Below are 16,915 nucleotides of genomic sequence, written 5' to 3'. Positions count from 1 at the left end.
CCGCGCCTCTGTGAAAGAGCTTATAAATGTTATAACTCCTGAGCCAAGAGTGGTTCATTACACAATCAAATATGGCCATTTAAAAAAGAAAATGAAATATTTAAGTTAAGGTATGTTGGAGGCATAGGTGGGATGTTAGAATAACCGGTGCATGAAGGAAATGACAAGCAAAGATTTGTATGGGACTTAAGGGCTCCTTCCTGATCTGATAGGCCAAGCTAGCCTGATTTCATCCGATCTTGGACACTAGCCACAGACGGCCCTGGCTAATATTTAGATGGGAGACCTCCAAGGTTCATGATGTAGAGGCAGGCAATGGCAAACCACTTCTAAACATCTTGCCTTGAAAACCTCACCAGGTCAGCTGGAACTTGATGGCCCTGTCCACCACCAAAAGGCTCCTTTGAGATGCTTTACAGAAGTGATAAAGGTGAACAGTCGCCAGCGATCCAGCTACAAACCACGGTTTATGCTCAGCGGCGAAAATAATTGTGCAGGATGCTCCCTGCATTTCAGTTCTTACTGCGGGACCTTGTGTCTACCAGCTCATAATAAAGGTCTCACAACAGCCAGTTGTTTGGGCCACAGAAACAGTAAGAATTATTAGTCAACAGCTCAATATCTGATAGTTTGAGGGTAGCAGTTTTAGCTTCCAGTGGAGTGCAGTAGCACCTCAAGAGATCACCAAATGTTTCAGGGTGTAAGCTTTCGATAGTCAAAGGGTCCCTTCACCAGACACAGTAGAGCTGCTGTATAAATTCGAAATACTTATTATTATTATTATTATTATTATTATTATTATTATTATTATTATTATTATGGGAACTTTAATGATTTTAGAAGTCGTTTTGATTACTACTTTTTAAAGTAAATAAATCAGTGTGATCTCTTGATTACCAGCCCTCCCCTTCCCAGAAGAAAACTGTCCAAAGGATAGCGGCAGAGGCATATGGCCTATATTGCTGTGGGGCGACAAGGCAATGCGGCAGACTTTTGCCTTGGGGCCGCTACCAGCAAACTTGCAATGCCTGGAGGCGATGGAATCAATAACAGCATCTAAGTCTGGTTAGGTGTCAGGAGCGTGTGGGTTCCATTTCTTTTGGATAGGCCACGGCTTCCTTAATGTAAGCGACGCTGGGAGTCTGATAAACGTATACATGCAGTTCGTTCGCTTTGCATCTCTGCTTCCCGGTACGAACTTTCGCAATGGGAACATTCGTGTCAGGTTGGGTGGCTTTTGCCATATGCACAGGCCTTATCGGAACACTCATGGAACGTTCTGCTCTCAGCAGAAGGAAACCCTTGTTGTGGGTGTAGCTATGTCATTAGTTGCAGGGCTGTGAGTTTCTTTTGGCCCTCAAGATGGGCTCTTGGCCTTCCACCAATCTGCCACGAAAGAGGGTATCTGGCCTACTGGCTTCAGAATTGGGAAGGGAGAGGACATTCCAGCATCCAGGTCCTCTCCCTTCCCCAAACTCTGACTCCTTCTCATCTGAACTCAATCTGTTGCTTCTTCCCTGGCTAGGTATGGTGCCTTCCCTTTTATAGGATTCCCTGGCCCCACTGGGCTATATCCAGTTCCCCTTCACCTGCTCCACCTGGGAGGATATAAAAAGGAAAGCGAAGCCTTTCCTGCTTCTTCCCCCTGCAGTCCTGCCTCCCTGCTCTTTATCCTTCCCTGGCTGCTCAAGGTTGCCTCTTATCCTCTCTCTTCCTGGCCTTCCCCAAGTCTGGGCTTTGCCTTGCCTTCTGAGCACTCCTGTCCCTACTGCTGCCTGACTCCCAGCCTTGTTCTCGGCTGTGTCAGAGCAGTCTGCCCAGGTCCTGGCTGCTGACCTCTCCTGGCCTTCCTCACACTGGTGAGGCGAGCCCGTGGCCATCCACAACTCGGGTAGCAAAGATGATGTAGAGTCAGGGCAGGGCATCGTCTCCCGACAGGGGCCTTGGCTACAGTTACAAAGGCCCCATTGAGTAGTTGCACACCCAGAGTGGCTATTAGCCACAAGGTATTGATGGAACTCTTCATCTGGGGTGGTGATGCTCTATATTCTTGGTGTTGGGGGGGCAGCAGTGGGAGGGCTTCTGGAGGTCTGGCCCCACTGGTGGACCTCCTGATGGCACCTGGTGTTTTGGCCACTGTGTGACACAAAGCATTGAACTGGATGGGCCATTGGCCTGACCCAACATGGCTTCTCTTATGTTCCTGTATTCAGAAGAGCCACATTCAGTGTCCCCCACAGAAGCACCATATTTACTTACTGCATTTTCTGTCTGTCATGGAAGTCAAGGTGGTATATGTAGCGGGTGCCCCATCCAAGTGATGATCGGACCCAGCACAATTATTACATGATGTGCCTCTGGACTACAATCAGAGACCCTCGAGCGGGAAGAAAGGAATTTATAATATGGCCCTGGGGTGGGGGGTAGGGGAACTGTTCTGCACTCTGATCTCTGCAAATACCGGATGCAGCATTGCACTTTTGGGAAAATATAGAGGAAAGTTAAAGCTAGAATGGGCTATCGCAGTACTTCCCAAGAGACACTGATACTGGTGTTTTCAGGGGAGCTTTCATTACAGCTGCTGCCATGTTCCTGAGGTTTCCAAAGCATTAGCAGTTATTAAGGCTCCATTGCTGCTCTCACACTACAGGACTACAAGTCCCTGGCGGCAGCATCCTAAGGCGAGCCAAACATGCACCAGTGAGTTCGTAATGAATAATTTCTAGAGCACTCAATGGATGTAGAGTTCACCTAGCTCTTTTTCTTATTGCTCTCATCTCAAAAATAACAGGTGGGTCATTTCAGTTCTTAGTTTACAGATGGGGGACCATCGGGACTGAGGGTGTCGAAGGCCCCAAGGAAGTTCAGGGATGAGCTGGAGGCGACAGGGGATAATCTTAGATCCAGGGAATCAAGAAGTCCTTGAATGAGGCAGGAGTCAAACCGAGGAGTCGCTCGGTGAGGTCCATACTGGCTCATTTTACCCTTTGCTTAATTTTGCCAATACTTTTTTTGCTACAAGAATGTATTTATGCACCAGCTAGTTATTTGGTTATCATGCTATGGAAGTGTTGATAGATGAATTGATTCTTTTTAAAAAGAAAACACTCGGAGGACCAACAAGCATCTCTAATGTCATTCACAGTATTAGTAAAATTAATGTTATGTGTTGACGTAAAATCGCAGGGTAAATGCAAGCAATATGAAAACCAACTCACTGTGTAATGTTAGGTGCCTTAAAGAGCAAGAGACTTCACAGAAATGAAAGAGAATAATACCTTTTGCGAAGAACATGTATCTTATGAGCACTTAAGAGCTATCCACATTCAATGGATCCTGTCTAGTTATTGTCTTCCTGTTTGTGGGCTTCCTGGTTGGCCACTGTGTGAACAGAATACTGAACTAGATGGGCGTTTGGTCTGATCCAGCATAGCTCTTCTAATTGTCTCTGAATTCTTCAGTTGGCATTTGGTGGCAGACCCAGGAAGGTATCCCCAGGTGGAATCTGCTTCAGAATTTCAATTTTAGTGATTAAAAAAAAAAATCAAACATGGTGGCAGGGAAATGCACAGTCCTGAATTTAACCACGAGGCCTATAACTTGGAGAAGGCCTGTCAACGAAATTGAGGAAGATTGGATCCAGGCTCTTATTGAATAACTTAGCTTAAGAAATGATGGGGGAATGCTGTGATGGGCAGGAAAATGACTTTATTAAAGGGAAGAAGAAATAGCCATGTGATTCCAGTATCATCTCAGTACCTTTGATGTGGGGAGAGCTATCGACAAACAAATAGGTGCGGTCCCGGTATATAACCTTAAATCCCTTCCACCTGCTTGCTTGCATAGCAAATTGGGATGTTTTGCTGCATCAATGTGCGTCTTTATTTCTTGTTTTTGAAGGTCCAGCTTCGAATGACAAGGCCGAAGTGAAAACAGCAAGCATCCCAAAGGTTTCCGGGCTGGAGCGCAGCCAGGAACTGAGCACTGACGTGCCCTTTGTGCTACCGATCCACAGCCCCCAGCCACCCGCTGCTGTAGTGACTTCAACCTCCTCCGCGCCCACGTCGAGCGCCCGGGCGAGCCCGCTGTTGAAGAAAGAGCCATTGATCACACCACCAGCACCCCCGAGGCTCACCCCTCAGCCCCAGCCTCGGCCTCAGTCACAACCTCAGCCTCGGCCTCAGTCTCACCCACAGCTGCTGCCTGAGCTTCGAACGCAACCTCCAAGCCACATCCCCCCTCCTCTTAATTACCAAGTGCATCACCAGGTGGCCCACAACGGACTCAATAACATCAGGTACATTTATTCAATGCCCCTGTAATCCCATCATTCAGTGGTCCCCAATGCAGTGCCAGGGGCGCCATGGCAACCATTTATACTGTTCCTGGAGCTGCCAAGCATTTTTGAAAAGTAGGTGGGACCAGTTGGGGCTTTTGCCCAGCAGAGCTCTTGACTGGCCATTGGAGATTTTATTGGCTGTGTAGGATGTTGCTTCAGCAGCAGCTGCCACCTCAGCATAAGGTTCTTCACTGTGTGATGGAAGGTAAACTGTGGCAGCCATTTTGTGGCTGGCTCTACCTTTGGCAGCAACCATTTTGTGGCAGCTGTTTTATGGCTGTGCCTACCGCACAGTGTCAGAATTCCAAAGGTCCCAGCACACGCAAAAAAATTGAGTATCCCTGCCATAGTGGATATTGTGGTTTGAATCTGTTGTGGCTTTTCTACCAACAAAACTGAGGTTTCAGCCTAAGATGTTAGAGAAGCAAGCTGTACATAGTTTGGAGAATTACCTCAGTTCTATGTAATTCTGTCCCTCTCAATGAACACAGTGTGGGTAGCAGGTCCTGCCCTCATCACATGTTCCATGGTTGTGCATTCATATTTTTGTGCAAATGTGAGGTTATAGAGGGAAAAGGCAAGATTGTTTTAGAAGACAGATGACCAGAGAGTCATAAATCAAGGTTATAACAGGACATGCTGAGTGGACAGGGTGGATCTCAAGATTAGTTGAAGAGCATCTGTTACGTTGAGGGAGCACGTGTTAATTAACAAATCAATTGTTGTCCAGGAAACAGAAACTTAATCTAGAACAGCTTAAGGGACCTGCACTGGACTGCTTAAGCAGATGAGTTGAAAGAGTTTGGAGAACCAGTATGGTCCAGTGGTTAGTCTACGAACCAGGTTCAGATCCACACACTATCATGCAAGCTTTCTGGGTGGCTCTTGGGCTAATCACTCACTCTCATGGTTATAGGGATAAAATGCCGAAGGAGAGAACAGTGTTGTATCCATTATGGGAGGCCAGTGGAGTATAAATATCTAAATACATCATGTTTTAACAATATGGTTATTTACCAGAATGCTGCTACAGATTTGTCCACTTTCTAATGACACTTTTCCCTCCTCTCTCCCCTCCCATCTTTTTTTTTTATTTTCACAGCAGAAGCAGCAGCGCCAGCAGTGCCACAAGCATTAGCCTCCCAAAGCATCTTCCCCTCTCCCCCCAAATCCCTCCCCATCACTCCTCCGGTCCGGCTTTGCCCCTCTCTATCTCTAACCTCGCTGCCTCGCATTTCCCTCTCAGATCGCAGTCCCAACACCAGCACCATCCGGCCATGTTTGCCACCCCTCCTACGCTGCCACCTCCTCCAGCGTTACCTACCAACAGCCTTGTGATCCCAGGTCACCCTGCAGGTAGGTCCCATCACCCCTCTCTGGCTTTTTCTTCTGAGAACTGTCAAACTATGTACATGAGAAGAGGCAAAGGCAAACTAGCTGCCCTGGTGATCTTCGAGAGCATCAAGGATATAATTTCAGAGGGCCAGGGGTGGAATTCTAGCAGGAGCTCCTTTGCATATTAGGCCACACCTCTCTGATGTAGTCAATCCTCCAAGAGCTTACAAAAAAGAGCCTTGTAAGTTCTTGGAGGATTGGCTACACCAGGGGGTATGGCCTGATATGTAAAGGAGCTCCTGCTAGAATTCCACCCCTGCAGAGAGCAACCATGTTGGCCTGCCGCAGAAGAGCAAGATTTGAGTCTTAGAGTACCTTAGAAACCAACAAGATTTTGGGGGCGTAAGTTTTCAAGAGTCGATGCTTCCTTCGTCAGGTATGAATCAGTACAGAGATCTAGGTCTTTATATCCCTTTGCATCCTTTACAGGCATTCTTTTCAGCACCCCTCTTACCTCCTGACTGGAATATAAAGACTCAGAGCTCTATTCCTACTCATTTTTGACAGAGGTCTCTTGGTTTCTAAAGTTCTCCTGGACAAGAATATAATTGTAAATGGTGAGACACGCTGAACAAGACCTGCAATGCAAGTGATATAATGTGTTACTCTTTGTGTGTGTGTGTGTCCAGTACCCCTCTCCCCCTCCCCCACTTGCTAACTGGAAAAGGCCATGAATTTGAGCTGAAGTTACAGAGTTCTTAATCCTCCAGATATCAGAAATAGCCAAGAGGGAATTACTGAAATGACGAACTTGCAAGTTCTATTCCTGTTCTAAAGAATGTGGCACATACGATAGTTGTACTAGAAATAACTCAAGAATATAGGACAGAAAATGGAATAGGATGAGAAGAGAGAAATCCCCAAGAGTGGGGAAAGTCTAAGAGGCAAAGTCAGTACAATAAATAGAAATCCTTTGCCTTTTCAGTCTTGATCTCCTTTGGGCAGAACTAACTGTTCTATGGGATGCAGAGCTGGGAATGAAAATGGTACCCCCATGTTGAGCTTTCTCACATAGCATCACCTATCCCATATCACTTATCCTGTAACATCATGCGATCATGTTGAGCATTTCCCTGTCCTTGCTCCATATAGTTGGCTCCCACTGCTGGCATTGGTGGGGAAATATGCTACATGACTGCATCGTGGCGTTGGGGATGAATCAAGACAAGTAGCCTCTAAGCTGAATTAGTGTGAGTGAGCTCACAGTTTTTTAGCCTCCAGCTCACGCACTTTTGTCTTGGGTCAGGAAAAAATGGCCCCAGTGCAAACTAATTTATGCAGTAGCTCACAAATTTAATGCTCACAAAGTAGATTTTTTTGCTCACAAGATTCCACAATTTACAGGGAGCATTGTAAAATACAGTTAGTCTGTCTGCAGCATTAATAAAGATCAAGAGTCCAATGGCCTCTGAAAGATCACAGCTTTTTTTGTAGCAGGAACTCTTTTACATATTAGACCACAGACCCCTGATATAGCCAGTCCTCCAAGAGCTTCCAGTAGGCCTGTACTAGAGCCCTGTAAGCTTCAGGAGGATTGGCTACATAAGAAGGGTGTGGCCTAAAATGCAAAGGAGTTCCTGCTACCCAAAAAGCCCTGTTAAAGACTACCAAAATTCATGGCAGGCTACCCCCTTCCAGAGATTTTGTTAGTCTTTCAGGCGCTACTGGACTCTCATTCATGGCCTTCATTAAGTGATGCTGCTCGGTGCAGAGGAACAAAAGAAAATATGTCAAAAGAAATACCATTTTCAATAGCATCCTTGTGTTCTCTCTCATGCCTACCGATCATGCTTAGCTTTTATGAACTTTTCAGAGGTTTTTTTTAATTGCTGGACACCTTTCTGCCTCAAGGGTCAGTTCAATGTATTTTACAACAAACATTTGAGTTTTCTGCACATCCTGCCTCCAACAGTGGAATTACACCCATCTAAATCCATCAGAAGTCAGTGGGCCCAAAGGGGTGTTGACTCGTTTAATGGCTTTCCCATTAGCCTACAGCTGTTCCTGCAGCAGCTGGAACCTTCTGTGGTTTTGCCCATGGGCCCCCTTTTGATCTGGCATTTGACTCTGTAACTAACTCAGCGGGGACTAAAGTGGACATACATTTACACCAACCGTTCTCCCCCCTTCTGTTTCCTACCAAAGCCTCCCTAACAAGTGCAAAAGGAAAAGATTTCAAACTGTTGAAAGCAGCAGTTGCTTTCCGTTTTGCTATTTTCATCTCCCTCTCCCTTTTTAAAAAAAAGATCCTTCCCTAAAGAAGAGTGTAGGAAGGAGAGAGATAGTGGCCAAAGGAGGACTTTAAAAATTGTGTCAGGCTGAATTTCTGTAGTCCTCAGCTCAAGAAAAGGGCTGCTGTCAAATGATGTCTGGCCTTGAGGAAACATACCATTGTCTCAAGTTTCCAGAGACTGACTTGTTCGTTCCATTGTTTTCTATGCATAAGGCAAGTCCCACAGACACGCATATATTGAGTTTGGGGGTGGAGCTTTTGAAAAATAGTATAGTTGGCCTCAGGGCAATAACGGAGGAAACAACAGCTGTCTAAGCCTGTCTCTCCTGGGATCGCAGTACAAAAATTGTGTTTAGTTACGCAGGCAACTTATGCTGTCTACATAATGTCTTCCCCATAGCCATATGTTTCAGACACTACCCCTTATGCTGAACCAGTTATATTGGCACCATGGATTGTCATCTTTGTTTGCTCCTCACAGTGATTGTCACCATCACTGTGACTAGCAACACGAGTGTTATGTCACTTGTGTGAAGGCTGCTGTCCAAAGTTTAACCACATATGTTCCCTCAGCCAGCTTTTGTTGGCCAGCTTTGTTACTGAGGGAATAGTAGCGCAACATGACTGTGTCCGTTCATGACTACTTCCTTTGAGTCTGGCCAATAAACCATCTTATAGACCAGGCAGGAAGATAATCATTTTAATGAAGAGTACAGTGCAGATCTAGGGTATATTTGGGGGTGTAGCCCCTGTGGGCTTGTTCTAGGCTTGCTAACATCCAGGTAGTGGCTGGAGATCTCCTGGAATTACAACATCTCCAGGTGATAGGGTTCAGTTCACCTGCAGAAAATGGCTGCTTTGGAAGGTGCACTATGTTCCATTATACCCAGGGGTGAGATTCTAGCAGGAGCTCCTTTACATATTAGGCCACACACCCCTGATGTATCCAATCCTCCAAGAGTTTACAAAAAAGAGCCTTGTAAGCTCTCGGAGGATTGGTTACATCAGGGGTGTGTGGCTTAATATGCAAACAAGCTCCTGCTAGAATTCCACCCCTGATTATACCCCATTGCAGTCTCTCTCCTCTCCAAACCCCACCCTCCTTAGGCTCCACCCCCCAAAATCTCCAGATATTTCCCAACCTGGAACTGGCAAACCTAGTTTGTTTTCATGTGGCCATCGCTCAAGTTTTACATTTTAGGCACAAATATGCCTGATCTTCAGCATGTTCCTTTGGAAAACAAACACCTCCAAGATCAGTAGGACACTGAGAACTTATTCAAATATAAATGTTTATGTGAGAGATAATATCTCTCTATTGTGCTGGCTGTGCTCATGCCAAGAAGATTCATTGAAACAGGAACACATTCAAGCATGTGATTTCCCCCTCCCCTTCGCGTGTGTACTGGAGATGATAATATCATGTCTCCTGGGCCAGATTGGAGCCATATGTGGCTATACCAAATGGTGGATCTTCAGAGTGTGATTTCTAGATCAGAGGCTTGAGCCACAAGCTGTGGAAGTTGATGTGTGTCAACCAGAAGGCACTGCTAAGCCAGCCTCCTACTATTTATACCAGGCTGCTGGCCGAGGGTACACTGCCCTCCCCCAAAACTGAGGCCCTCAGATCCAACCACAGAACCCCTGCTCCCTGTGCGATGCATGGGGTGGGCTGTGGCTAAGAAGCAGAACAACTCCTTAATGTATAGAAGATCCCAGGTCAGATCTTCAGCAGGTGATGGGAAGGCTCTCCACCTGATGCCCGGAGAGGCTCACTGCCAGTCAAAGAAGACAACAGGAACATTGATGTTCCAATGGTATGATTCAGTAATATGTACCAAATGAAAGAAATCTGTTCAAACCTTAACTCTACAATGAACTTACATAACACTCTTCTTGACAGTCTTCCCATCCCTCCATCAATGCTATGAAGATAACAAGCGACCTTAGAAGGTTGCAGTAAGGATTAAAGCAAAGTTATATACATGTGAGGCACTTTGAACTCTTTTTAAAAAATCAGTGTATGTACCAGGGGTGACCAAACTTCCTTAATGTAAGAGCCACAGAGAATATATGTTAGATGTCTGAGAGTTGCAAGATTTGAACAGCAGATGTTTGAGAGAAGGAAGGAAGGAAAATAGATGGGAAAGGGAGGGAGAGGTGGAAAGAAAGCAACTTTAACTTTAAATGCATTCTCCAAGCTGTCAGCTAGCTTGGCTTGGAGAAGTGATTTAAAGAGATAAATGCTTTTTTCCAGTCGGCCAGTGGGGCAGTAGGGGCTTCAAGAACCTCACAATATGTGTGAAAGAGCCAAAGTTTGGCCACCATTGGTATATACTGAGAGTTCAATCTTATACAGAGTATTCCAGTCTAAGCCAGTTGAAACCAATGGCTGTAGACTGGAGTAACTCTGCATAGGATTGCACCGTAAATGTCCTATTCCTTCAATCTGTTCAACACCTCCCTTCCACACAATGGTTACATGCCAGTTTGGTGTAGTGGTTAAGAGTGCGGACTCTTATCTGGGAGAACCGGGTTTTATTCCCCACTCCTTCACTTGCACCTGCTGTAATGGCCTTGGGTCAGCCATAGCTCTGGCAGAGGTTGTCCTTGAAAGGGCAGCTGCTGTGAGAGTCATCTCAGCCCCACCCACCTCACAGGGTGTCTGTTGTGGGGGAGGAAAATAAAGGAGATTGTGAACCATTCTGAGATTCGGAGTGGAGGGCGGGATATAAATCCAATATCTTCATCTTCATGCCATAGCTCTGTGGAGGTTTTATTCAGAAGCTGCGGCAGCTTTCTTCTGTGAACTGGAAGCTGCTTTTTTTTAATTTATTATATTTATATCCCACTCTTCCCTAACGGGCTCAGGGCGGCTAACAGTGCGCATGTGAGGATTGCCACTGAGCATGTGGGTCATTCCCTTTTGTAGCAAATAAATGAGGCATTCCCCCAGCATGCACTGCCCCCCACCGTGCACGCATGTAAGCATCTGCTTATGCGCCAGAGCATCCTCCCCACCCCTGCTCCCCTTGCAGGGCAGCAAACACATGTCAAGCGAGATAAAAGCCGTCCCCTCTTGGCTGCCATCCTGCATTCTTGTTAGAATCTCTTTTAAGTGCTTTGCTACTGCTCCTTTTGTGCCCCCCCCCAGACACTTGCCTTTTTGTTCTCTTCCCCCAATAAAGATGAAGCGGGGATGTCATCGTGAAGCCTGGAGTCAGCTGCAGATCCACCCGGGCTGACTTCAAGTCTTTTAAAGAAACCAGATACTGAATAACTCGCAGCTGCCAAACTCCCTTTTTTAATGCATTACTCTTCCCCTTCTCCCCGCTGCCTCCCAAAGGGAAAGCACCAAATGGATTATCTCGATACTAACAGAAGTATCCAGTTCCTTCATTCGGGCCGGAGGGCCCTCCCATTTATTTTGTTCTGTGCTGCTGTGGATAAATAATAACGATGATGGCAATGATTGAGACCAAACTACAAAATGACATCGGTAGACCTGATTAGCCCCAAACAAATATAAAACATGGGGCAGGAGGGTAGGTCTAATTTTTAGAAATGTTTCTGCCTTTAGGGTGTGTGTTTTTTACCTAAAGGCGATATAAAAATATTGTAAATAAATAGAGCAAAAGTCTTTGTGTGATCGGAGGTGCTAAGCTCTCTCGTTGCCTATGCCCCTCTCTCCCTGCTGTGTGTCTGATCAATTCCAATACCAGAAGTAAAGGGGGGGGGAGCAGAGGAAGCTAAGGGAGAAGTAAGCAGTGGGCACAGGGAGGGTTCAGTTCCACTAGCCAGCCTCCCTCCCTCCCTCCCTCCCTCCCTCCCTCCCTCCCTCCCTTCCTTCCTTCCTTCCTTCCTTCCTTCCTTCCTTCCTTCCTTCCTTCCTTCCTTCCTTCCTTCCTTCCTTCCTTCCTCCCTCCCTCCCTACATCTGACATTCATGTCTTCCTTTCCTCCCTCCCTCTCTTCCTTCAAACATCTGACATTCATGTCTTCCCTCCCTTCCTCCCTCCCTTCCTCCCACTAAAAACTGGACTTCCCTCTGCTCTGTATGCAATTGAAGCATTGCCTGCTTCTAAACAAATGTATCTGCTGACATCTTAAAGCCGCCACATCTGAATTGCAATGACAAATAAATATCTATTTTACCGCTGGCCCTAAGGGGGGGCGGGGATGCTAGCCAAGAGTCTTTTTGCTGAAGAGTCTTTCCCCTCAAAACTCCATCATAGCCTACAATTATTTCTGTTTGTTATTAGTGTGCTAAATAATCTTGGAGAGGGTGTTCCTTTTTGGGCAACAGCAGCTGCTTCTGGGAGCTTAGGAAAAAGCTCCCATGGATTAGATATTTAATGCAAACCACAAGTGTATTCTAGCTGCCAGATATACCGCATTTCAGATAGTAGCCTGTTAACCCTCATCCACCCATTGCTTTCCACACAGGAGAGTTTTCTATTCCTGCCCTGCCCTGCCCTGCCCTCCCCACCCATATAAATGTAATCCTGCAAACCGTCTTAATTGTTTTATGAAGTAAGAAGAACTGCAAGCTCCCTGAACCATGAAGGATTATTCGTTTTGTCAGGTTCTATTTTCAGAAATATATATATATACACACACACACACACACACAGAGGCAAGAAGAATCTGTCAATAGCTATTGACCAGAATTAAAGTATGGGATTGCACAGTGCTATGCTATGACTACGTTCTCAGGAATAGGGTTGTTTTAAAATAACAGCCCTCTTAGCTTGTTTTAACAGAAAAAAACATGAAAAGTGAAATAGCGGCAAGAGTTAAGGAACAGAGGGTCTTCCTCCTAACTTCTAAAAGCGCTTATGAGAATCATTTCCCAAATCAAACCCCCACTGCCCACTTTCCAGAGAGACTCCATCCTTCTTAAAACAGGACAATTGATCCCGATCTTAGAAGAAATTGAACCCCATGGCCAGTGTTGCCTCTAAGCTGAGTTAGTGTGAGCTAACTCTCAGTTCTTTAGCCTCCAGCTTACACACTTTTGTTTTAGCTCAGGAAAGATGGTCCCAGACCAAACGAATGTACGCGGTAGCTCACAACTTTAATGCCAGTAGCTCACGGAGTAGAATTTTTGCTCATAAGACTCCACAGCTTAGAGGGAGTTTTGCCCATGGCAGTTGTTTCTGTTATATGGGGAAAAATAGAATGTAAAAAGGTTGGTAGGAAATAAGAAAGAAACCACTGAAAGCCATTTTTGTAAACGATCATGCTGACTTTGTTAAATGCAGTACTATGGGGTGGGAGGAAACAGGGTGTGGTTTTCTCAGGGATGGAATTCTAGCAGGAGCTCCTTTGCATATTAGGCCAGACACCACTGATGTATCCTCCAAGAGCTTACGAAAAAGAGCCTTGTAAGCTCTTGGAGGACTGGCTACATCAGGGGTGTGTGGCCTAATATGCAAAGGAGCTCTTGCTAGAATTCCACCCCTGGGTTTTCTGTACAGGAAGCAGGATGTATGAACAGTACAGAAATCAAGTCAATTGGCTTTCAGCGCTGTCAGTGTTCATGATCTGTGATGCTAGGATAGGGCTACCAGTGGCAGACTGAGGAATGTCTAGAGATTTGGTGGTGCAGCCAGGGGAGGATAGAGTTTGGGGATGGAAGGGAGTTCAAGGGGTGTTGCCGTAGAGTCCACCTTCTAAGGCTGCCATTTCCTCCAGGGAAACTGATCTCTGTAGCCTGGAGATCAGTTGTAACTTCAGGAGAGCACCAGGTCCGACCTAGAGGATGGCAAGCTCTAGGAGCTGCTTTAAAAGTATAAATATGTCTGCTGTGGATGTAGAGCCCATGCACCTGACAAAGCGGGCATGAAATGATTAGGAATTGCTTAATTGTGTTATTCCTCGTGCGTTCCCACCAGTTGTTGACTTCACAGTTATGATTAACATTAAAGCAAAATTACCCCCAGGCTGGAAGACTGAAAGGTTCATTTTTAAAAGTAGTCATGTTTGTATTGATAATGTGTGTTTCCATTTGCTTTTTTAAAAATAGGTGGTTCAGCTGCTTCCCAAACAACAGTGTATTTCCCCCCTTATATGCTGAGTGCAAAAGAAATGCCTCTAAAGTGTACATCATGCAATGTTGGTGGGTTGGAAATAAAGAACAGTGAAAAAGTGGTTGGGTTTTGTTAATCCCGAAGTATCCTTTTTAACAATAAAAAGATCCTGTCGTCACTGTTCTTGGGCTGGGAGGAGGGAGCTGGGAGGGACATCTTGTTTGATAACGCCCCAGTATGTTTTCTGCTGTGATGACTCATGGTGTTCTCTCTTGTCTTTAGATACCAGCCTGTTGATATCATTCAACCAACCAATCATGTATTGCCAGCCTCATTCGGGGATTCTGATTGGTACTTTGTCACAGGCATCTCTCTTACCTCCACCAATGAGTCCTCACGTAGAAAACCACCACAGCATGACCTGCAGAAACAGGGAATGCCAGGTGAATATCTTGACTCTTTTTTTCTTCTACGTCTTTGTGAAACTCACGGGTCGTCGTGCCCTTGTGTCTTTTTCCCCTCCCCTCTCCCTCTTCTCTCTCCCTCTTCTAGATCACGAGCTGCTCAGGCAAGAGCTGAACAATCGGTTTTTGGTTCAGAGTTGGGACAGGGCCGGTGCTGCTCTTGGCCCGGTGCCACTGCTGAGGGCGGAGTTCCACCAGCATCAGCATACCCACCAGCACCAACACACCCACCAGCACACATTCACTCCTTTTCCACCCGGTTTGCCCCAGATGCCGCCCACCGCACCGCCCCTGGTGCGTACCCCTGCCCAAAATGTGAGGATAAGTAGACCGCCGGGGGCGGAAAGCCTGCCAGCTCCAACCTGCTCCAAGACAGGCGCTCAGAATTGTTCTTCTTCCCCATGTTAGATAAGCACCCCGTTCTAAAAGGACGGTTATTTAAAGTGCAAACAAATCCAACGGCACCTTTTTAGAGTTATTTTTTTAAAATACAGTGTGAGCTTTCCTAAGTTCCTTCTCCCTGAGCCCCATCTCAATGTTAATTCTCTCAAGGTCTGTTTCCAAGGGAAAAAACTGTATCATATAAATGTAAAATGGTCCTTTGTTTTCTTCCTCTTATATGCTTTGAACAGCTGACATAGCATGTTTCTGACTAATAACGTTGTTGTTGACTGCCTTTTCTCACAGAAAATATATTCACAAAAAGTGGCCAAAGCAATAGAAGTTTCTGGTGCAGAATGTAACCTGTGTCCATGTTGTTTCTCACTTGTCTCCAGCATTGCCGTAATATTTTGCCTGTTCTGTTTTGTTTTAAATATTTCTGGTCCATTACCGTTCAGTGCAATGCCCCCACCCAGTCATGGTTTTTGTGAATTTAAATATTTGACTGGGCAGTCCAAGAACCGATAGATGTTTATCTGTTTTTTTATCACTGACCATGGTCTAAAGTTTAAATTTTGCATACAACACGAGTGAGGGACCTTCTTCAGGCTTGCGGGTAGGTTCACGTTGTTTGTGCATAACCCCCCACTCACCCATGGCAGAAAGCTCCACCCACTCAATTCAAAATGTCATAGCATGTCATTGCTTTAGCCAAAGGGGACTCATTGGACGGAATATCAAACCAGTAGCATGGGCCACATCTTGCCAAAAAAGCTATACGTTTTTTTCCATGCCTTTTTGTCTTTCGAGATTCATGATAACGTTATATGTGGTTTACCCCTGTTTGCTGCTGTTATAAAGTGCTGAACTTGGAAAATTCTTCAAAGTACCTTTTTTTTTGTCCTGGCAAAGCAATGTTTATTTTTCGGTAGACCGATTGAAGCTTTTCCTCCTTTCAGAAAAAAGGGAGAGAGAAATGCATTATCCTTTTCTCTTGCAGCCAAAGAAGCAACATTCCAAAACAGCATTTTGGGGCAAACTCATGGGAAATGACATTTCTGGCTTTTCGTTCCTGCTGCTGATGGCATGACGAAATTGTTCGTTTCTAATCCGCTTAGCTGCAGAACAATGAGAGCAATAGCTGCCACCCCGCCCCCCCATCCCTACCCAGGTGTTTGAGCACTGTGCAAATACTTTCCTTTCATTTCTCCCCCCCCCCTTTTTTTTTTTTTGCTGTGTAAAGCAATCTCAGAACTTTTCCTTGAAGGCCTGGCGGGTTGTTTAAGAATCTTGATATCTGATCTCAAAAAGCTCCTTTCCCGCCCGCCCACACCCTGTGGATGTCAGGCTTAAAGGGTAAAAACAGCTTTGCCCTGCCCGCTTTTGTTATATTTAAGCTCCCATCTCCTTAGGTTTCTCTAAACAGGCTTGTGTTACAGGCCCAAACCAAAATCCAAAAACAAAAGCGATAGAATACCTTTTCTTAATACCAACCAGAACAACACAAAACGGTGTGCGAGCTTTTGACTTTCGGAGAATTCTTAGCAGGCTGGGTTTTTTTAAAAGGCAGGGGGGAGTGTTTCAGGCCCTGACCCGAAGGCCGCTTGTCCATATCCAGGAAAGCCAGGCAGTTTTGGATAGTAGTGCTGGGAAAAGCTGAGATCAAGTTGCGCCTTTCGGCTTTCTGGGAAGGAGGAGGGAGAATGCCAGCCTCCGAATAAAAATATAAAAAGCAGTAGCTGATCAAATGTCTCTCTAACTCCAGACAGATCCCTTAAAAAGGCTGGGAGCAGAGGGAAAACGCAGTAGTCGGTGGGCTTATTAATCGGAATGCCAGAGCGGGTGGCGTTGAAACTGCCAGCTGCATGTGTTTTAGTAATTTATGGTATTTACACTGGAGGGTACATGACTCCAGTAATAACTGTAATTAACACAATTGCAAATCTGCTCTCCTGTATGGAGGAAGAGCTTACAACAACAGCTGGCTTGCCAAACGAGTGGCATTTCAAAAGGGTCATTGCTCACCGCCCCCCAACACATCTCCCTATTGCTTAAGGCTGGAATGCATACGT

General features: G+C 45.7%; 1 protein-coding gene across 19 annotated transcripts in view; it reads left to right on the top strand.

Annotated features, from left to right (window-relative positions):
* Nucleotides 1–16,915, top strand: part of FBRSL1 (fibrosin like 1) — a 1,099,284-nt gene that overhangs the window by 1,040,540 nt on the left and 41,829 nt on the right. For 12 of the 19 annotated variants that reach the window (XM_060249796.1, XM_060249808.1, XM_060249801.1 and 9 more), the window contains 3 exons: nucleotides 3,901–4,297; nucleotides 5,442–5,695; nucleotides 14,551–14,777. In XM_060249796.1, coding sequence (XP_060105779.1) covers nucleotides 3,901–4,297; nucleotides 5,442–5,695; nucleotides 14,551–14,777 — 878 coding nt within the window. Of the gene's footprint in view, nucleotides 1–3,900; nucleotides 4,298–5,441; nucleotides 5,696–14,280; nucleotides 14,442–14,550; nucleotides 14,778–16,915 lie in introns of all 19 variants that reach the window. The other 7 variants (XM_060249815.1, XM_060249812.1, XM_060249800.1 and 4 more) reach the window with 3 other exon arrangements.

The sequence above is a fragment of the Heteronotia binoei genome, chromosome 11, assembly GCF_032191835.1.
Source record: "Heteronotia binoei isolate CCM8104 ecotype False Entrance Well chromosome 11, APGP_CSIRO_Hbin_v1, whole genome shotgun sequence".
Classification (NCBI taxonomy): domain Eukaryota; kingdom Metazoa; phylum Chordata; class Lepidosauria; order Squamata; family Gekkonidae; genus Heteronotia; species Heteronotia binoei.
The sequence above is the reverse complement of the archived record's forward strand: the minus strand, read 5'-3'. Positions and strand labels throughout refer to the sequence as shown.